Here is a 22837-nt window from a genome sequence, read left to right as displayed (position 1 = left end):
CTCAAATAATGGTAAAATATTGAAACGAGTAATAATTTTTTTATAAGTTTGTAATGCAGAGGGCTCAAACAGACAGAAACCTTGATATGCTAACTGAAGAAGACAACATAAGTGATGAAGATGAAAAAGTAATTAACAATTTCTCACTTTTGGGTTTGAAGATAAGATCAGACATTTCTAACCTTTTCTATATTTTACTGCATCTATAGTATATATATAGTGATAAAAGTAGCTGAAAAGTATACTAAGAAAAATACATGAAAAATCAAGCAAAAATGTAAGTTTTTTTTGAAGAAAATTTTGAAAGAAAACAAGGGTAATTAAATGAAAAAAATCTTTGAAATTGATGCATAAGTTGTTTAATATTATGCAAGATTTCAGTTCATTTTACCTTCGTGTATTTTCTTGTATAAATACTTGTGGAATAATTTATGTAAATAGTACTGATATAAATATTCATGATTGGAAAACTTTAAAAAAAAAATAATGATTAGAACTGACATTAATGGGTTTTAAAAACTATGTAAGATTTCTAAAAATGAAATGAAATTGATGGTTTATTTTGGGTTAAAAAAGAAAGCCTTTTTTTTTGTCTAAAAGAACAGAGGCCTCTCTCTCTCTCTCTCTCTTTGAGGCCCATGGACATGGTAACATGGGCCAAGATCTGAAGTTTATGAAGGAGCCAAGGGATACAATCCAACTTCTCCACATATATGGGCTTTGCATTTTACATCCCATATTTTTTAAACCAGCACCCCCATAAGGGGTAAAACAATAAACATGACCATGAAAAAAATACATTATAGATTTCATATTTCAATATGTATTTTTGAATTAAAAAATACGTTTTAAAATCTACAATTCAAAATATATTAATGTATTTAGTTCTAGAAATATATTTCAAAATGTACAATATAAAATGCACTAATACATATGAGAATGAAGATTCTAAAATATATTTTCAGACTCTTAAATATTCATTTCATAATATACATTATAGAAATACATTCTAGAATATGCAATATGAAATGTATTAATTAATCTCAAAATATATTTTTAAATCCATAATGTACAGTCTATAATATATTAATACATTAAAGGATGTATTTTCAGTGTACAATCCAAAATATATTTAGAATTTAAAGTTTAAGATTTAAAATATAGGGTTTAAAGTTTAGGATTTAAAATTTAAAATTTAGATCAATATATTGGAAGTACAAAATACAATGGCCAAAAATCATACACCTATTTTAGATAATTTATGTCTCAGATTTGTTCTCTTTTTAGAAAAATCTTTCTAAAACCTATTTTGAAAAAAAATATATATTTACAAAACACATTCTGGAACATATTATATACATTTTGGAAAGTTTATTTGAGGATTTTTTGGTGAAATGTTTTCCAAAAGTTGTGTTGAGAAAATAGAAAATGTTTAATCCTATGTATACGAAGCGATTAGTGTATATTAATTTAGAATGAGAAAAAATGCAGGATGATAAAGAGAAAAGAAGAATGAAATTGTATTTGAAAGTATAAAAATTATAAATGAATGGATGGAGTAGTTGAGTTGTGTTTGGGTCAAGAAGAGGACTTTTTCAAAATAACTTTTGGAATTATTGCCTGCTCTAACCCCTTTCTTCATCAATTTAATCCTTTTATTACTCTTCTTATTCTCACTTTTTATTTTTTTATTTATTTATTCACCACTTTCAATGTAACAAATATGAAACGGGCGCTTTCACCCCCTTAAGGTAATGTTTACAAACTATACAAATTTGTATAAGGTTAAATTTTAAAATTAAATAAGAGAGGGCTAACAAAAATGTCACGTGTCATTAAAAAATCAAATATTATTTTTCTTAATATATATATGATCAGATGTTGAATATTATATTTTAAAAGTTATCAAAAATATTATGTTTTTAAAAATTATTACTCAATTAGAATCTAAATAATTGGTAGTTAAAACTTTGATAGCTATTTTGATACCAATTTAGAAACTATTTAAAAATAGTAGAAACTAATTTAAAAGCTATGTTTTTAGTTTCAAAAATGGTTTCTAATTTAACTATTATAGCAACTAATTATTATTATTATCTATAATTGATTTTTATTTCATGATTTTTTTTTGTCATACTAATTAATAGTAGAAGGATTTTGACATTAAAAAAGTTCAATAAATTGGTTAAAAATATTAAAAATATACCTGTAAAGTGTGAAAAGTAAAAATATAATTAAAGTCAAATAACAACCACTATAAATAGATGATCTCACATTATTATTGGAGCTCCTTGCAGGTACCACTCACCGGAGAGTGATCATGGACTTAGAAACTAAGAGCTGACCCAAATTCAATAAGTGAGTGATGTTGCACATTCAGTGGCTAAGTTCACACAACAGAGTTCAAACTAGCTGATCTAATAAGACAAATCATCAATTATAAACCGAAAAACTGAAGAATAAGTTATTTATTTCTAAAACTCTTGACTTTTCATAAATTCACAGAATCAAAACATGTAAGATATGAAGATCAGAATATATAAGCAAATAGAAATGTAGAGCAGAGTTACTAATAAAAGAAATCTTCACTGGTGATATTTATAGACAGAAAAGAAATCTGAGGAGAGAAAGAGATAAAAAAGAAAAATTGAAGAAGAACGTGCTTGTCGCATGGTCATGTATTATTCAAAACTTGAAACAGCTAAGCTAGCGATGTATGTAATCTAACTCGCCGGAACGTGAAAACAAGTAAAAAGGAAACACAGAACAAGGAAAAATAGCCACAATTATTTGACTAAAGTGCTCAACTAAAAAGTGATTAACCCCAATTTTGAAACTTCCAAGTAAATTTTTTACGCAATAAACTATTGTCTAATAATTGTGTTTCTTATTTATTCAGTAACCTTTATAAACTATAGTAATTATAGTAAAATAATTTAAAATTTTTGACAAAAACGTGTTTTTGTTTGTTCTATGTTTGAATTGAAGTTTGAACATTGAAAGCTTCTTGGGGCACTGTGTGGGGACAGTCACAGGCGTGCAAGCGTGCGTGTTTGACCCAACTTTCTTATTTATTACCGTTCAATACCAAACTCTCTCTCTCTCTCCTCTTAGCATTTTTTCATGTGAATTTTACTTTCTAATCACAGTTCATACTCCATAATTCATATTCACGTAAATAAAACAAAGAAAAACCAGAAAAGTATAATTTTTAAAGTTAAAAAAGAAGAAAAGAATAATTAGAATAGAAGCAGCAATTTCTCAACAAAGGATGCAACATTCGTTGACTTGAGCTTTCTCTTTTCCTCGACCCTTCTCTCTCTAAACCGTTCTCTGCATTTTCTGCTAAACCTGCGCGCACCCAATTGGGATTTTAGCTTCAGATTCCAAGGCAAGAGCAGAAAGTGGAGAAAGAAGATAACTTGAAGCTGCCCACAGTACGATTTTGGGCAGCAAACCGATTTTGGGTTGGCCAACAAGGTGAAGATGTTTCTGAGCTTGATGGGTGTCATGTAGATCAAGAGGGCGTGTGGATTAGGGAAGCAATTGTTTATGAAGGCTTGGTTGTTGTCATAAGGTCAATTGTTTATGAAGTTGAAGAGGCATGGAGAGACTGACTTCATCTTTTATGAGTTCCTTTTTTGTTTGGGCAATTTTGGTGCTTGATTTGGTACTTAAGGCTTCTGGCAATCAGGAAGGTGGGTGTTTACCTAACTGTTTGAGGTTTTAATGGTTCCATAAATGTCTCTTCTCATTAAACAGCTGCTTTATAAATGACTAGGATTAGGAAAATACACTCAATTGTCTTATTATTATTTTTGCCCCCTTTTGATCTGGTATATGTTGGCCTTCAGCTTGATTATTACTGGTACATGTGTTGTTTACTTGACAAGTTGAACTGGAGAGGCTAATGTTAGACTTGGAGTAGTTTTTTTGTTTTATTTCAGTTTCAGTGTTTCTCTAGATGTAATCTTAGTAAGCAGAATATAATCATTAATTGAAAGGTTTGAATTATGTTCATAGCGTTGTTTCTTAGCTGGGAAGTAGGAATTGTTAAGCTTAGGGAATTCACCATAATTTCTATTGGAATAGTTTGAGATGAATGGCCTGGGCGAGACAGTTTATTGACTTCATTATCTCAGAGTGGCTTGTCAAAGTGGTTTTACTCTTGCAAAAAGATGTTTCTTTCCATTTGCTTTCCATTTCCAGTAGTTGGCAAGCAATTAGGGGGAGTACGTATGCTTAAGGCTAAGTAATCGAAGTAGGGCTTCATGTTTCTGATTCCTGAATCTTACAATTTCACATTGCACCCTTGATATAGTAACACATATTTTATCTTCTCTACATACAATTTAATCCTGGGAATTATTGTACCTGAATATTGCTTCTTCCCATAACAGGCGATGCCCTGAATGCATTGAAGAGCAATTTGCTTGATCCTAACAACGTTCTTCAAAGCTGGGATGCTACTCTTGTCAATCCCTGCACTTGGTTTCATGTTACTTGCAATAGTGATAACAGTGTGACCCGTGTGTAAGTTAATATTTGATTTTTCCCTGTTGTTTTACAACTGTTTGACTACATGGTTAATTATTTATTTGTGTTTGGTCAGTGATCTTGGAAATGCAGACCTTTCTGGTCAACTGGTTTCACAACTTGGTCAGCTCACAAATTTACAGTACTTGTAAGTTATGAATCAGACATGATATTGTTGAGTAACTTAATTCTTTCCTGCAGCTAACGCCAAACCTTATTTCTTGATTGATACTCTTGTATTTCCTTTCTTCTTGCTTTCTTCAAAGGATCTTGTAAGCATTAACACTACATTGGGTGGCCACGCATCTAACCAACAATATCATAGAGATATGTGCTTAATTTGTAAATCAAGTTAATAAGAGAAAGCAACTGATAAATCAGGGAGGCACTCATGTGGTTTATATATGGTTTAGAGACAAAACTTTCACAACTGCAGTGTGCTTTTGTTTGCCTTCTCATCTTCTGTATGACAATTCGAAAGGCCTTAACCACCTGTTTACTATTGTTGAAGAGAGAAACTTCTGGCATTTTTCCATGGCTAACTTAATATCGGTTGGGTTTTTAGATAGTTGTATAAGTTGCTAAAGCCAATATAAGAAAATTTGTATTGTACATAACTATCAATTTCTGTTTGTCTGGTTCCACTCTCAAATGTGAATATTTTCTGTCACCTTTTAATTATTTGTTGGATGATTTGCCTGCACAAATCTGATTTTTTATTTTCATTAACAGGGAACTTTATAGTAATAATTTAAGTGGAAAAATTCCAGAGGAGCTTGGGAACTTGACAAACTTGGTGAGCTTGGATCTGTACTTGAACAATTTATCTGGTCCCATACCGACTACGCTGGGAAACCTTGCAAAACTACGTTTCCTGTATGACATACTATCCTTATTCTCATGTCTTTGAAGTGCAAAATCATTTAACTATTTGAATATTTGATAATTGCTTCATGTCATGTCTTATTACGCTACTCTATCATTAGCTTATTACTGCAAACTGATTCATTTTGCTCTCTGAAATAGGCGTCTCAACAATAATACCTTGACGGGAGGCATACCCATGTCTTTGACAAATGTTTCTTCTTTGCAAGTTCTGTGAGTGTCACTTCTATATTTACATTTTCCTTGAGTAACTGCCAAAGTATATTCCCATTTATACTGTGTGTCATATATTATATGTGACCTGAATGAATTGTAATTTTGGAATACAGTGATCTCTCCAACAACCATCTCCAGGGGGAAACCCCAGTGAATGGTTCGTTTTCATTATTTACCCCTATCAGGTTGGTACAAATAATTAGTTATTTTCTATGGTTATTGTTGAGGGACAACCTGAAAATTTTGCTAATCCCATGTTCCATTTTACAGTTATCAAAATAATCCTGGCTTGATACCTCCAAAAAACGCTCCATCTCCAGTTTCTCCAACACCACCACCAGCTTCTTCAGGTTTGTTGATGCCTGTCTTGCCTTTGCTTCTTTTATATGCTGACTCAAACTTTTCTCTTACCTACTGATACCCTTTACCCCAAAGGATGAGGAGATAGGTAAGAGTTGATAATTGATAGGCACAATCTTTGTAGCTTTTTTCTAGATATTTATTCTGTAGTTATATGGAAAAGGTTGGAATATTTTTTAACAGCAATATCCTGAACAAACATAACTTATGTCAGCTTCGCTAAGCCAGTTGCATTATGCCTCACTCTTAGAAATGTCACTACTTGAGGCCGGTGTCTCTCGGTGGTTGAATTTAACAGTGGGGGATATAACGATATTGAATCTTGGGTTTCTTATTCCATTCGATCACAAACAATTCTTGAATGGAGTTATAATTTCTTATTTCATCTGTCAATCCTTTTCTTCAGGAAATAGTAACACTGGAGCTATTGCTGGAGGAGTTGCTGCTGGTGCTGCTCTGTTGTTTGCAGCCCCTGCAATTGCACTTGCTTATTGGCGAAAGAGGAGACCGCAGGATCATTTCTTTGATGTTCCTGGTTAGTTGAATGACAGAAAAGATGATATACACACTGATCAATGCTGCATATGATGGCCATAACCTATTTGCTGATATTTTATCTGTTCTTTACTGGCAGCCGAGGAGGATCCTGAAGTTCACCTTGGTCAACTTAAAAGGTTTTCGCTGCGTGAGCTGCAAGTTGCCACAGATAACTTTAGTAACAAACACATTCTGGGTAGGGGTGGATTTGGAAAGGTTTATAAAGGACGCTTAGCTGACGGATCTCTTGTAGCAGTAAAAAGACTTAAAGAGGAACGTACGCAGGGTGGGGAGCTCCAATTTCAAACTGAAGTGGAAATGATCAGCATGGCTGTGCATCGTAATTTGCTTCGGCTTCGTGGTTTTTGTATGACTCCTACTGAACGATTGCTTGTGTATCCTTACATGGCTAATGGAAGTGTAGCTTCATGTTTACGAGGTACCCCTATTATTTGAATTGCTTTTATTCATATAAAACTTTTCTCTCATGTGTCCTTTTCTTGTTTAAATGTTATAATGCCAGTTTTCAATGTCAAAATAATTTCTAGTGTATTTTGATTTATCAAAAAAAGAAAAAGAATTCGGTGTTTCCAAGATGTTTTCTCTCAGCAACTTAAATTTCTTAATTAATCGCTCAAAATTTTAAATTTTCCAGCTCGTCCAGTTTTAGACTGAAACTGTTTTTGTGTATGTTGATTATGTTGTTGAAGAGCGTCAAGAATCTCAAGCACCACTTGGCTGGCCAGAACGGAAGCGTATTGCTTTGGGATCTGCAAGGGGACTTGCTTATTTGCATGATCATTGTGACCCTAAGATTATTCATCGTGATGTCAAAGCAGCAAATATTTTGTTGGATGAGGAATTTGAAGCAGTTGTGGGAGATTTTGGTTTGGCAAAACTTATGGATTATAAAGATACTCACGTTACTACTGCTGTACGTGGAACAATTGGACATATAGCTCCTGAGTACCTTTCAACTGGAAAGTCTTCAGAGAAGACTGATGTTTTTGGATATGGTGTGATGCTTCTTGAACTCATAACTGGACAAAGGGCTTTTGATCTAGCTCGACTTGCCAATGATGATGATGTCATGTTGCTTGATTGGGTAGGAATTAATTACCTTAATCATTTAATTAGTACTTGAATTTATGTTAACTGTACTATCTATCAACCTCTTCACATGGTTCCTTATGCTCTAAATTATCAATGTCCCTTGCTGATTTGCTTTCATTCATGCTTTCTGGAGCCCCTTTTTCAACCCTGAAAACTTTGCCTTATACTAATTTAAGAATTCAGTTAACTGTCTTGTTTTTCTTTCTGGTAAGTATTACAAGGTAGAAGAACAATTTTGTTTCAGAACCTTGTTGTTTCTTGGTTTCTTGAAAATCTCATTTCATATCAGTAGGGGGGTTCTTGTAATATTATTTCCTTCAATGCTATAGTGTGACAACAAATTGATTTGGTATTTCTTTTTCTGTCACAAATTCTTGAATCTCCTTTTCTGACTGTTCCTCTGAGCAGTGTTGCTAATGTTATATGTAATATTAACAGCAATGAATGGGTGATCATTGATGGTAACTGACATTGTTGTGAGTCCAGGTTAAAGGACTTCTCAAAGACAGGAAATTGGAAACACTGGTAGATGCAGATTTAGTGGGCAATTACATTGACGAGGAGGTAGAGCAGTTAATCCAAGTGGCCTTACTATGCACACAAGGTTCTCCTATGGAAAGACCAAAGATGTCAGAGGTTGTCAGAATGCTAGAAGGTGACGGTTTGGCCGAGAAATGGGAGCAATGGCAGAAAGACGAGACGTTCCGACAAGACTTCAACTACAACATTCATCACCCCAATGCTAATTGGATAGTAGATTCAACTTCCCACATCCAAGCAGATGAACTGTCAGGTCCTAGATGATCCCTTTAACATTCTATGGACAAGTGAATACACAATTCTGCCTCACTAGGCTTTCTGTTGGAAAGGGATATACTTCTGATTTGTGCATATGATTTTCACCCTTCTACCTTCCTCTTCTCTTGTTCTTTTGAAATTATCTTCTGTGTTCAGATTACATGCCCATTGATGATGATGTTGTGATTATTAAAGGAAGAAGGTTGTAATTTCTATTGGGTCATCAAGTTGCAGAATGAAGTGTATGTTACAAGCAACTTTTGTCATTGTATGTATGAGAAATTAGAATAGATCTTTATGGAAATAAATGAAATTCTATTATCAGTTTCAGATAAGTATATTATTTCAGTAGTTTATTGTGGGGCTGTAGAAATCAGTACAACTTGAGTCATTGCATTTATTATCTGTGGAAATGTATTTTCAGTTTCTCATTTGGAATATGTTATTCGCCCATTATATATGAAGATTATGTTGCTCCAAATACTAATCGCTGTTTTGGTTAATCATGTTTATGGTAGGGCAAATCATGTTTAATCCGTTAAGTGGAACGATAGAACATACTATGATACCATGCTATCCAATATTTTTTCGTAGATATCTTCATAATTTACCCTGCAAATAATGTTTAGTATCGGTGAATTAATCCATCCATTATTAGTTACGTTTGTGTTCTTAAAAGAAAATTTGCAGGTTATAACTTTAATAGTGTTAAATAGCTAAAATATCTCTTCTGAAAAAATGTGGGATGACACTAATACCTTGTTAGAAGGATATTTTGTTTTTTTTTGTTAGTTTCTTGCACGAATTACAAATATATTAACCTAATAATGGTAAGTTGCAGAGGATTGTAAGGTGAATTTTAAGGAGTTTAAATTTTTTTTATTGTGAGTTTGGGAAGACTTCATTTATTTATTACTCTCAATTCAAAGTTGTTTTTCTTGAATAACTGTTATTAGGAGAAAGTATTTACTGGTTCTGTAAATGGCAAAATTTTAGTAAAGACTCTGGTTGGTCATCTTCAGGGACTCTTCTCTCTCAGTATCGTTTTTTACTCACGAATTAATCTTGTAAATTCTGCTTGACTACTTGGTAAAAACTTAATAATATTTTAGCTTTTTTGGGAGAGGAATTTAAATTTTTATAATTTTTTAAAAATGTTTTGACATTTATATATATATATATATATATATATATTTAAAATTTATTATCAAACAATAATTTATTTTAAATAGTTAACATGAAAGAAGAGATATATATATATATATATATGAGATTTTTTTTAGGTGAAATCAACATTTTAAATAAACAAAATATTCTAATAATTTTAAAAAAAATTAATTTATTTTAAAATCACTTTTCCAAACAATATATTATGCTATAAAACATTAAAACTTGTTATAAAAATAATTACCCTATAAGTTTTTTATTCAATTCAAACATTAGGGTGCAGTTTTTCTATTAAAAGTCTTTTAGTTAATAAAATTTCTTGTGTCCTGCTAGTTGATTTTTATTTTTTTACTTTTAACCCCTTATATTCATCCAAGTATTTTAGGATTATGTTATTTTCTTGTTGACTTTTTTATTTAATAGTATTACATTTTTTTTATCAGCAATTTAATACTATTAAATATTACTATATTTAATAGTATTACATTAGTTTTCTTATTTAAAAAATTGCTTACAACCGTACATTCCCAAATCCTTTAATACAAAACCGACTTGGAGTTTGTGCACTTAAAAATTCTCACTAATTTCTCCTTTTTACATCCTGGAATATTTCCAAAATATAGAAAAGAAGGGGCTTGATGAGTTGTTTTGGAGTGTGCATAAGAAACACCCCAACCCACTTTATTGAGAACGACAGATTCAGAGAGCAAATAGAACTTATATGGAGAACTTTAAGACTTCCAGTGTCTTACAGCGCCATGAAAGAACCTACCTTCAGTGCTTCAATGTACAAGTCAACCACCCTTGATCTTAAAGCAGGTAAAATACAAACCACACACATTATATACATGTTTTGACCATGAATTAGTTGATAATTTCTTCCAAGTTTTGACCAGCCCATTCAACTTCTATATTACCTTGGCTGCATTATATACTAGTACTAGCCACTACAAACATAATAGAACATAATACCAGAGCAGGATCATCTCTATTTTCTGCCAGTAGCACCAATGCGTGGTTTGCCCTTGACCTCAGATTCCTGCATTTCATAAGAATATAATTTGCGCATCAATCACAGATGATTAAAGGATATTCTTTTGAAAGGGATACCCAAACCAAATACCTGAGGCAAGTGCAGGAAAATGTAGGTCTTTGCTGTTGCAGGATTAGAATTTTCAGCCCCTTTACTCCAGTCATAGCAGACCTACGCGCAAGATGTCTAAGGCTTAGTTGTTGTTATATAAACAATGGAGTCATAAACAAATTTACAGTTCATGGTACAGTGCCAAGTATGGTAATCGCAAATCAGAACTACTTGTCACTGCTATATAGATCGATAGGCATGGGTTAAAACCCAATGGTGCTGCTCGATCCATATGGTCGAATTCATCACCCAAACTATACCTAGTTATTATAAGGCTTGGTTTTTGTTGTTGATGAGCGATGACTTTAGAGATCTATAATAGAAGATTGCCATTATTGAACATAATCCTTAATCTTCTCACTATCTATCACAAGATTATCGTTATGGATCATAAATAATCCCTCATCTAATTAGCTTTTATCAAATATAACAAGCAAGTAAAATGACGTTTGGTCCACACTCACCCCAATCCTCAAGAAAAAAAAAATGTATTTTATAGAGAAACACCTCTAGATTGCTAGGGAAGAAGAAACAACTATGCTTCTCGAAAGCAAAGTCCATCAACAAAATTAAGATATCCTCTGGCAAATTCTTTACATATCCACGTCACTTGTTGTTTTGCTCTTTAGTATCTATTTAAAAATTACTCACAACTATATGCATTTTAACATCCTCTCACACATAATGGTGTGCTGAAGTCAAGGGTGCTTTTCAAGGTATTCTAACACAACAAATTGAAACAAGAAAAAAAATGCAGCAAAAGAAAGAAACCCAAATTTCATCACTTATAGTATATGTGCATAGAAAAGGGTGCAAAACGCATTTAACAAAGATGCAAGTTTATGCAGAATAGTAAGGTGGGCATACTGAGTAAGCAAATATTGAACCATCACTATTGAAGGTACTGCAAGGAATAGGTTGGTTGCATCTCAACATGGCCTGAAATAAGCTAAGTTTGCATTAGATAAGTAGGTAATTGAGCCAAAAACATCACTACAATATGTGTCCGTTAGGAGTTGAATGGAACTGTTAATAAAGATGGAAAAACCTTGAGCCTCTGTTTACTATCCTTATCCCAAAAATTGAAAGCACCATCCGAACCAGCAGTTGCAAATGTGTGGTGTACCTAAAATAAGTAGAAAAATAATGTAAGAAATGATAATAGACTAAAGTGGATCAACTTTGTCAGTGATTTCTGATGTGCATTGGGACTAGAAGTAAACAGAAATTGTGAAAATATGTGAACAAGCACCAAATAAACATTTATACTAGATATGCTATATAATTTTAGGGAGACCAACAAAATATACACAGCACTCAGCAAAACAGTACACTGGGGAAAAAAAGAATTGAGTCTACAAGATCTGTGAAATTCCATAACTGAAAGACTTACGATACTGAATATGCTTATTCATTGTTTACACAAAAATGAACTGGATAAAAGATGTCAATACACCATAACCATGGGCTAAACATTTGTCAAAGTCAAACATTTTAATGTCAATACACTAACACTTGAAATTATTAGTAATTAAAATAAAAATTACAACTGTTTTTATTCAATTACTACACGTCTACATCCAAATACCATAAATAAACAATAGGACCCTTCTCTTAAGATATTTGTAATCAAAGAAGTCAGTATTAAAGCAAAAAAAAATAAAAAAATTGTTAAAATTAAAAACATAGAACTTTGACAGTTAGTGTTAATGTGCTTCCTTTCATGAGAGCTCATATATGGAAAATAACATTTTCAATGAATACAGAAATCTCATGTGATTGGTTTTTCATTATTACGAAACAAAAATGGATTTCCTTAATCTGCGTAGCAGGAACATACTATCTTTTGGTTCAAAATTTACAGAGTGATTGACTATTTAATAAACTCGGACCAACTTAACAATATATTTACAGATATAGCTCAATACTTCAAATTGGTTGACAAAAGTGAGAAAGTAACAAGGTGAATTAAATTCTTTATTACTGAATATATAATCATAAAATTCAAAGCGAAGGGGTAGTATGGCTTCAAAAGTAACCGATCACAAAGTTTAAGCTGGAGAGAAGATTTCTTTTAGCTACTTCACTATTAATGATTAAGAATGATAATAATATTAATAAAACACACAATAAGAAAATCACAACCAGGAATATTTTAACACCAATCATTCATTATAAAAAGTGCAATGACCCAGTTGAAATTCAAAGATAGTAGAACAACTTAAATCATACAAACTTAAATCAGAATAGTAAGGCACAGGTGGAACATAAATCTTACAGGATGGAAGTTTAAAGAGTTGACTGAGTATATTTCGTTCCCCTCTCTGTGGCATTTAAAAGTGAAGTTTTTAGCCTGCTGACTATCATCCAAATGATGCACCCCAACTCTTCCTTCTATTGATCCAACCTACAGCAAGTGTATTGTCAGTTTCAACATCCCAAAAGTATACAAACTAGACATGCAACTTACAAATTGATAATTACACTGAAATGAGACTCAAGAAGGAAGAGATATTTTGTATATTATTCTTATAAATCAGAAGTATACGATGGATAAGTTATGGAAACAAACATAAGTTGGTGTAAGAAAATTAAGGAAAGGGCCAGAAAGTGGAGAATACTCCCCCTTCTTAGCTGGAGTATGCTATCAGATTTATGTCTTGATGTAAAAATAGATAAATAGAAGCAACCTATAAATTGGTTACAGAAGACACTAAATAGGAACACACTGTTAGGAAACAGTTGAATGTTGTTTTTCACGGAAGAATAAGATTACTAAAATGCAGAAAGGAACAAATATCTAAAAAAGAGAGGAGACTGATGCATACCAAGAAACCTTGTTGATCAGGGAATGCTGAAAGGCACCTTGTCTGATACTTTAAGGGTGAAACAATTCTCTTGAATTCAACCTGTAGCAAATGAACAATGGTAAAAGGTAGGAGACACTAGCAAAAACAGAAATGAAAGCAAAAAAAGATAAAAATCAATAGGATGAATAGTTTGTGTATATATATATATATATATATATATATATCATATAACAACACATTGATCTCATCACAATATATAAAAGGCACTGAATAGAATATGAAAAGACAAATGGCCAACAAACTAGTATTCAATTAAGGAATCAATAAAAACAAATATATGTGGAGAAGGTATGATGTTCCCAAGCCCACCAGGCGGCTGAAGCACCATTAACGTGCATTCATTTTACATCTATACACATTGAACGCAATCTATGGCTCTTGAATAATTGAGCTGAATAGACAGTTAACAGTTTTGAACATCAAATCAAACACTATATATAGTTAACTGATTGTCTTACAATGAAGCACACAGCAGAAGAGAAAATATAATTGTATCTTCAGAGCCAAATTGTGGCTATTTATTTGTTACAATGTTCAAATAAGAAAGAAATGTGACAAGTACTTAAGCCCTTGGGAAACTCACCCTCAAAAGTTAGCTATTAAGGGAAACTCCACCGAGCATCCCATACCCCATAGCATCCGTGTTTCTATCATAGCACCGCTCCTAAGAGCTAATATCTTGTCAGCTTTCACTCTACGCTTCTCTGTTGGTTAAAACCCTTCACCAGTCAGAACCCCTTGGTATCATAGCACCGCTCCTAAGAGCTAATATCTTGTCAGCTTTCACTCTACGCTTCTCTGTTGGTTAAAACCCTTCACCAGTCAGAACCCCTTGTTGGTAGCCATTTCTAAAACACTGACAACTAGGCTTTGATAATAGTTGACAAGTACCCAAGCACTTGGGGGTTCCACCCTCGAAAGCTAGTTATTAAGACAGAAAAACCAAACACTTAAATACTCCACCAAGCATCCCATACTATTCAATGAGGGGCTTAGGCACCACATATTACCCAAGTTCCTTTCGAAATGCTTGATGCCAGGTTGGAGGTACTTGAGACTAAACTTCTCTTCAAGGTTCTAATAAGCAAGGAAGTACACGAGACTAAAGTTCAGTTAAGTGAGGATTGCCTGATGCCTCGGAAAATGTATGTGAGGCTACAAATTATTAAGCGTGTGACTTGAGTGACTGATGCTCCAGTAGAAATACTCCAGACTAATCTTCTGTTAATAGGTTGTCCTAATTTTGTCTAGTATGATTCCAATTATGAGATATCTAAGTAAATCATGAACCAAATAAGCTTTTCTGGATGTTATTATATTTAAATCCTTTGATTAGTTTCATCGCTTCTGAACAAAATGTAAAGCATACTTATATAGCCATATAGATATAATTTTTAATTTTCGTGTAGTTTGATTTGAGGATGCCTATCGTTCTTAGCAGGAAAATCCTTCCTTCGCTTTTACTATTTGAAACCTCTGGCTCCAAACAATGATTGGGAGTACGTGAGTGAATATACAGTAAACTTCTGGCCAAGAAATTGGGATGTCTCTTCTTTTTCTTTCTAGATGATTTATTGTTCTCATGTAACTCCTAGTTTCTCCTCGCCCTTAATAAAGTTCATCTTTTTATTGTCTAATTAAGCAATAAAAAGAAAAAACCCTTTTTATTATGAAATCTTAAGAAAAAATAGCTGTGATATAATAATAAGTGAATATACAACTGAAAGGTAACACTAATAATGCAGAATACAATTAAGTTGAGATTCACTAAATTAGACTGGAAGTATTACCTGAGGATTTTGCAAGTTGTAAACAATAAGATTTCTATCAGCAGTGCCAACAACCATCAGAGGATATCTCACTGTCATAGCATAGCAGCGCTCTGGGAGTTGCTGTGTGTGCACTGGGTTTGACTGCCTTGTATCCCAGTATCTAAAAGTAGCCACAAAGATTCATGTCCAAGAAGAGGACAGAAGCATCAGATCAAGCAAACTTGCAAGCTTCATACCATACTTAATCAGAAAGATGTGATACATATCAGCCGCACCACAAAATTATAGATATAATGTTCATATTATGAGATATTTTTTATATATTCTAATTCCTAAAGTTATAATTTAAAAACAAATTGCTGTAAAGGCAGAAAATGCTAGTGCAATACTTCAAAGTCTTGTCCCAGCTTCCTGTGGCTAAGAGATTCATTTCAGGAATCCAAGCGACTTCTTTTATGGGTGCGTCATGCATGGCAACAGTCATTGGTTGGCCTCCAGATAATAGAGGCCACATCTTCACTTGCTTATCACATCCACCAGAGAAGACAGTTGTGCCATCGTCTTTCCATGAAGAGCACAAAACCTTTGCAAAGAAACAAATATGATGAATTTATGAGTTCATAGACTTGTAAATATTGCTGTTTAAGGAAAAGACAGAGCAGCAAGATCGTGAAAACCTATAGTCTTAGATTCAATAGTCAAGTACTATTAATATAGGTTAATATATGTTCTTAAATGCTAAAAGATAAATCTTCTACTTTTGGTTCCTCATTTAAGGAAATGTGCCGAAAAATGTGTCAAGATATGGTTCTTGTCCTTCACTAAAAATCACGTCTTTTTGGTCCTGTTCTAATTGAATTCCTAGTTACTCTATTTTTGGTTCTTGTCCTTCCCTAAAAGAATTTAATTCTAACCAATTAATTTATCAATCTAATCAACTCAATGGTCAATGCATATAAGTTCATTATCTGGATCAATTCATCGACCGGCACAAAACTAGGGTACAAAGAGGCAAAAAACACTAATAGTAAAATGTTTAACTCCAAAATCCCCAATTGAGACTCAAAAACATGTATAACATATATATGAATATTGAAAGACTAATACAGTACCTTAGGGCACTGAATAAAAAAAATGGAAAATCCTTATTAAAAAGTATTATTAATGCAGTCCAGAACAATTTCAAATGCAACCACGATGTCATTCCAAGAAAAGCTTCTACTTGTCGATACCTTAACTAGTGCCCATAGAAGGGTGATTTGCACGAAGCATACCTTCATATGAAAAATAAGTAACCATACAAGGCCAGTTACATCGCCATCCACATGCAGCACTATACTTCATTTTAAGCAGACGGAAATCATTGTCAAACCTCTATGCCTAATGTCTTTGCCACAAAAAAGCACCTTGATTCTTAAACCCTAACTATGATCATCTCCGAGTCCTACTTGTGAATCCCAAATTAACCTTGCACATGTACCAGAATAGTAATTCATGAAAATAAACACACACACACATAAATAGTAAGGAGAAATGAATAAAGAAAACTAAAATAGCTTACTGGATGATCGTGCGTTATAGAAGCCTTGGGGACAGTGGCGACATTTACCCCATTCCGTGCTACCTCCCAGCAACGAACCTTGAAAAGGTTGCTCATAACATAAGGCTCTCGAAATGAGATGTTTGAACAATGAAGCTTAAAAGAAAGGGAACTGAGAGAGAAAGAAAGACCTGATTGTCCCAGGAAGTGGCTACCAGCAAGTTGGCTTTGGGACTGAAACTGAGACTGGAGACAGAATCAGTGGGAGGCTGATTCACCTGCAAAATTCACCAAGCAACCATGAAAACTATCACACTGCACAACACAACAACCTGCTTCTCGTGAATCTTTCAGGTACCTCGAAGGACTTGTTCGGATTTGGATTAGTGTTCGTGAGGAAATTGGACATTTGCAAATCTTCTCGCTGAATTTTCTCTCAAGAAAATTACGCAGAGAGACAGAGAGACACTGTGTTCGTAGTTTCGAGTTTGGAGGGAGTTGATTTGGGCCTTGGGTTGGTTGGGAGAGAAAAACGTGAAAGAGTGGGTTTTGTGTCGGTGAATCCAGGTGTACGAGTTAAATACTACGACCTAGCGTTATTGCCACGCTTGCGTTATTTCCACGCTTGTTTTTGGGCTCTCTAACTAACTAACTGCAATTGATCTGTTTATTATGGGCCTACATTCATCATTAAGGCAAATGCTCCCTGCACCCAATCATTTTTAACCTGAACCCAACATATTTTTTTAATTTCCAAAAATGCCCTTAATTCCGGAAATAAAAATCCGGAATTGAAAATAATATATTCCGAAAAAATAAATCTGGAAGTAATTATTGAGTTTCGGAAATAAAAATCCGGAAACCAAAATTAAAATTCTATTTCGGACAAAAAAATCTGGAATTGAAAAATAATACATTCCGAAAAAAAAAATCCAGAAAAGAAATAATTGTGTTTCGGAAATAAAAATCCGGAAACAAAAATAAAAAATCAATTCCGGATAAAAAAATCCGTAGTATAAAATTTCGTTTCGGAAAAAAATATCCGGAATACATATTTTGGAAATTTTTTTAAGGACAGTTTCGTCTTTTCCGCTAAGATCGAGTGCAGTGATATGGTGCAGGAAGCAATTGCCCATCATTAAGTTGGGAATTGTTCCCTCCACCCATTATTTTTTAACCTGCACCCACACAAATTAAAAAATTTCGAAAATACTTTTTATTCCGAAATTGAAAATAATGCATTCTGTAAAAGTAGATCCGGAACGGATTATTGTGTTCTGGATATAAAAAACTGAAAAAAAAAATCAAAATCTCATTCTAAATAAAAAATTCGAAACTGAAAATAATACATTGTGGAAAAATTTATTCAGAAGAGATTATTGTGTTCTAGAAAAGGGATTCAGAAGGTATTTTTATATGTATCCCTTTTCTTAAGGGTATTTTCGTCTTTTGGCGTATAATTCAGTCCAGTGATATGGTGCAGGAATCAATTGCCCATTAAGTTTAGAGTATTTCTTCCTACACCCTTATATTTTTCTTCCTACACCACTACATTTTCTGAAATACTATAATTATCTTTAATAAATTTGGGTGATTATGGAATAGGGTGTCCGTAAACAAAGTGTGTTTCTAAAACAGGAAATCCACAAGGAAAAAATCTATTATGAAAATGATGAAATAGAAACCAAATTTAGAAAAAAAAATAATTAGTTATTATAGTGACTAAATTATAGACTACTTAAGAGACTAAACAAAATTGGTTTCTATTATTGTTAATAGTTTCTAAATTGGTATCTAATTAGCAATTACATATTAATTAATATTATCTGATTATATTCATTTTTTCATCTCTTTTCATATGAATAAATAATTTTTTTGAGAAATGCTTTTTAAATGGACAAAAAAAAAGGCATAAAGGGATTAAAAACAAATTTAAACATATAAAACTAAGTAGAATTTTCATGGGGAAGCTTTAATATTTCATTGAAGATTGTGAGGTGGTGCATTTAATTAACTTAGCTTGGTACTTTGAATGGTGATGGTAAGATTTGTAGAAGTTGCAGAGGAGGTAGAGTACGTTGGTGGTGGTGGTCCTTGGTTTGATGTCTGCTTTGTGCAGCATGGAACAGAAGAAGGAATTAAAGACTGAACCCTCTTAAATAATGTCACATGCCATCCCTCAGACAAAGTAGTGTGTCTATGTACAACTCATGCAATCATCATTAAGGAAGTTTCGATCAGTCATGTCTGCTTCCTTCCATCATCTTCTAATCCTCACATTTAATTCTATCTCCTACGTCTTGCTTCATCAACCCTATTAATCTCCCATCTTTTCTTCTTTTTTTCATTTTCTTAATGCATACACAACAATATTAGTATTTTGATTCTGCTATAGTTTGGACCTATGCATCACTGCAAACTACATGCATTATTGGTAGCAAAATGGGTATGGTTTTTTTATCAGTATATAAATATGAAACTATTTTAAGAGTGGTCTAACCCTTATACATTTTGGATAAATAAATAATAACAACAACCTCTCACAACCAGCAGAAAGAATCACCTATCCAACCTAAGACAAATCACTTGTTTTTAATCGAAAACATTCAAATCAAAGGATCAAGATACCAATTTGAAAAAAATAACATGTTGAAGAAATTTTGAAAATAACTCAATTCCAGACCTTCAATTGAGTCATGAAGAAAATTTCAAAATGATTAATCATTTCCCACTTCAAAAATATGTTTATTTCGATGATGCCAACTCTCACTAACAAAAAAAATCCAAATATTTTCAAAAGCTAAATTAACAACTGTATGAGCACCAAGTTTGTTGGAGATCCCACATCGACTAGAGATTAGAGTCTTTCATAATGTATAAGTGGGGTGCAAACCTCACCTCATTGAGCCGATTTTATAGTTACGTGCATTGCTTATTTGATTTGCGAGAGAGCAAAACTCAGCAAGTGGTAACACTTCTTTGCCTCGATCTCTCCCCACTGATTTTAGCCATTTTTGTGCATCGACTAAATACTTTTGATGCATCGCTGTCCAACTGCATTTCAGCTTTTCCACTATATGGCTATAACCTTTAGGGCAGAAGACAAGAGAAAACGACCATATCCACTACCCTTGTAACAAAGGGTACCCTACTTCTTCAGCTTACCTAACTTTCTGTGGAGCATGGTGGTCCTTTGTATTCTTCTCACTCTCACCACTCGTAGTTGGCCAAGGCCAAAAATAAGGAGTGGAAGATAAAAGAAGATTTTATAGTTTTAACATCCACACGCAGCAAAACCCTCATCCAAATAACCCAAACATAAAAATAATGAAATGCTTTGTGTTGAAAAATTAAACCAAGAAATCCATGTTTTAATGTGATTTTCTACAAATCCATTGTAGCAAAAAGGGTTAGTGTGAATCTCTCAGAATTAAATGCTGAAAAGGACAGGGTTTTGGAGTCTTCAAAGGTCATACATAGACACATGCATAATACATAAAATGACAAAAAAAATCCACTCTTCCAGTGAACTCATTGTTATTTGTTAGCTACATCATAATGACAGCACGTCTCTTCTATTCTATAGTCACTTTCTACTTTCTTCCACTTTGAAAACCATCGTTGGTGTCAACTATATCTCTAAACCTAAGGTTCTCTTCCCCCTCAAAACATCTTCATACTGTGATGAACCTGAAAAACAGTAAGAGGACAATGAGGAATGGTTTCATGTGTCCCTCTGAGGCATCAACAGCAGTTTGGTCTGCGGTTGTGCCCCGTAAGAGGCATGAAAGAAGTGTTTCTCTGGATGACACAAGGTTGATCAACTGTTCCAACTACTCCAAAATTGTTGACTCTGCCACTGCCACCTTCAATTCAGCTCACAACTCTCTCTCTTCAGCAAACATCCAACAGAGAAGCCAAAATCAAGAGAATGGATCAACCCAACTTCACAAAACTCCAACAGATCATGTCTTTCAGGTTACTCACATTATTACTTCACACCATGTTCATGTCTCTCTATAAGAGTTGTTATATCTTAAATGTTCATTTTATTTTATTTATTCTTACTGAACTATGCTTTGTGTTGCCCTATGCTTTACCTGTTATGTTTTTATCATGCAAATGATGAGTCCCTTTGGATCAAACTTGAAAAAAATGCTTATGTAATTGTGGTGAAAAAAAATTAAAGCAAGTCTTTGAGTTTTAAGAAAAGAGAAATGAAAGGGCCTATGCAGATTCTTTCGTAGTAGTTGGAAATCTGCAATTCAAAATCTTAAAACAGTAAGTGACTGCTTGCATGTCTCTGTCAAATTGATAATGAAGGAAAGAATTAATATTAGGAGTCCAAAATGAAAGACAGAAGAAGAAGAATATGGATTTCCATTTTTTCGTTGTACATGTCAGAGCATTTCCTTTTCTGCCATTTCTTCCTGTTTGGTCAAATTAACTAAGACTCAACAGTTACATATTTTGTGTCACTGCTGAGTTCTTCAAAGCAATGTAGAACACTAATTATAATTACTTTTCCTCCTCTTTTATATGCTTACATGCATGTGTTATACATCAATTTTATTATATATACATGTATACAATATTTGTACCTTCTTTTCCCTTTTTATTTTTCAAATCTTTTGTCTATCAGTGAAAATTCTATGTCAATTAAAAATTAAAATATTTCATAATATATAAATAGATCTAAATTTTATTTTGTAAATTGATTTTATATTATTTTTTAATAAAATCTTTGATAAATTTTGCTTTCTCTTTCTTATCTTTGCATTTTACTAACTAATGTTGAAGGTGTGTATGTTCAGGTGGTTGTGATGAGGGTTGCTATTCACTGTGAAGGATGCGCTGGTAAAGTGAAAAAGCATCTGTCGAAGATGGAAGGTACCTAAAGTAATAATATTTTTATGAAGATAATATAATTTATAATTTTTTATTTTGAGAATGTTTAATAAATGTGATTTTAATTTGGATTTATACAATTACAAATATCATTGTGTTTTGAAATAGACAATATATACAATGTCAGGAGTGACATCATTCAGTGTAGATGTAGAGTCGAAGAGGGTGACAGTGATGGGATACATTTCTCCGGTGGGAGTTCTTCAGAGCATTTCAAAGGTCAAGAGGGCTGAGTTCTGGACTTGTTAAAAACACTGCACTAAGCATCTTCCAAATTTCTCTTTGCTTTTACCACTACAACTTTTTATGTTTTTTGTTAGACTAATCTTCCATGACTTGGTATCATTCAAATAAAAAATATTCTAATTTTAAGTTCATAGATATGGCGTTGTTAGTATCAATAATTGTATATGAAGTTTTGTTCGTTTTAGAAATTTTGAGCTCTACCACGGTTTTGTCATTTTTTTATCAACCAAAAAAAATTAAAGATACTTTAACCCTTATACAAGTCAATCTAAGTCTTCTACTACTCTACCTAAGTCTTCTACTACCCTACCAAATAATTTCGATAAGTTTCATACAAATCACAAGCTCAGGATACCACCAGTCAAAGTAAGAAAAACTAGTTAGACGAACTTTGAAGGAAATCCACAATCATACCTTCAATTGCACTATTGTGAAGATTTCAATGTGATCTATCATTTCATTCCTAAAAATCTTCTAACTTTAGTGAATTAAGGGAGGAATGTGTATTTAAACTATCATTAATTTTGACTCCTAAGCTAGGATTATATTTACAGTATAAAAAAAAATAAAAATTTTACAACTCTATACTTACAATATCGATTTATAATCTTTTAAAACTTCTTTATTTGTTCTCGTAGATTCATATTTCACTAAATTTTTCTTCTACTTTTAAATAGTTATAGTCACGGGTAGTTGTGAATATATCAACATTCCTAGTTTTTTTTGCCAAAAATTTAAAAACATT

The 22837-nt window shown here is 32.9% G+C and overlaps 3 protein-coding genes across 6 annotated transcripts; 2 read left to right on the top strand and 1 right to left on the bottom strand.

Annotated features, from left to right (window-relative positions):
• Positions 1-3099: 3099 nt before the first annotated feature.
• Positions 3100-8780, top strand: LOC137832810 (BRASSINOSTEROID INSENSITIVE 1-associated receptor kinase 1-like). The gene is made up of 11 exons (XM_068641162.1): positions 3100-3698; positions 4401-4533; positions 4613-4684; positions 5269-5412; positions 5563-5634; positions 5751-5822; positions 5908-5987; positions 6404-6532; positions 6632-6973; positions 7245-7639; positions 8134-8780. Exons 1-11 carry the CDS (start codon positions 3605-3607, stop codon positions 8449-8451), a joined length of 1851 nt encoding a protein of 616 aa, XP_068497263.1. The 5' UTR covers positions 3100-3604; the 3' UTR covers positions 8452-8780.
• A 1475-nt stretch (positions 8781-10255) lies between these two features.
• Positions 10256-17507, bottom strand: LOC137832811 (protein RAE1). 2 transcript variants are annotated; one of them, XM_068641164.1, is made up of 12 exons: positions 17297-17491; positions 17130-17216; positions 16960-17037; positions 16673-16865; positions 15788-15981; positions 15417-15558; positions 13585-13665; positions 13035-13163; positions 11805-11882; positions 11624-11695; positions 10736-10816; positions 10256-10651 (listed from the first exon to the last, which is right to left on the bottom strand). In XM_068641164.1, exons 4-12 carry the CDS (start codon positions 16676-16678, stop codon positions 10601-10603), a joined length of 834 nt encoding a protein of 277 aa, XP_068497265.1. In that variant the 5' UTR covers positions 16679-16865; positions 16960-17037; positions 17130-17216; positions 17297-17491; the 3' UTR covers positions 10256-10600. The 2 variants fall into 2 exon arrangements, with proteins under 2 accessions (XP_068497265.1, XP_068497264.1); XM_068641163.1 differs by lacking the exon at positions 16673-16865 and having other exon boundaries at positions 17297-17507.
• A 3004-nt stretch (positions 17508-20511) lies between these two features.
• On the top strand, positions 20512-22225 carry LOC137832800 (protein SODIUM POTASSIUM ROOT DEFECTIVE 3-like). 3 transcript variants are annotated; one of them, XM_068641147.1, is made up of 3 exons: positions 20512-20916; positions 21753-21828; positions 21974-22225. In XM_068641147.1, exons 1-3 carry the CDS (start codon positions 20623-20625, stop codon positions 22093-22095), a joined length of 492 nt encoding a protein of 163 aa, XP_068497248.1. In that variant the 5' UTR covers positions 20512-20622; the 3' UTR covers positions 22096-22225. The 3 variants fall into 3 exon arrangements, with proteins under 3 accessions (XP_068497248.1, XP_068497247.1, XP_068497246.1); XM_068641146.1 differs by having other exon boundaries at positions 20534-20916; positions 21995-22225; XM_068641145.1 differs by having other exon boundaries at positions 20534-20916; positions 21955-22225.
• The last annotated feature ends 612 nt before the right edge of the window (positions 22226-22837 follow it).

Source organism: Phaseolus vulgaris, chromosome 6 (genome assembly GCF_000499845.2).
Source record: "Phaseolus vulgaris cultivar G19833 chromosome 6, P. vulgaris v2.0, whole genome shotgun sequence".
NCBI classification, from domain to species: domain Eukaryota; kingdom Viridiplantae; phylum Streptophyta; class Magnoliopsida; order Fabales; family Fabaceae; genus Phaseolus; species Phaseolus vulgaris.
This window is presented reverse-complemented; position numbering and strand designations above follow the sequence as displayed.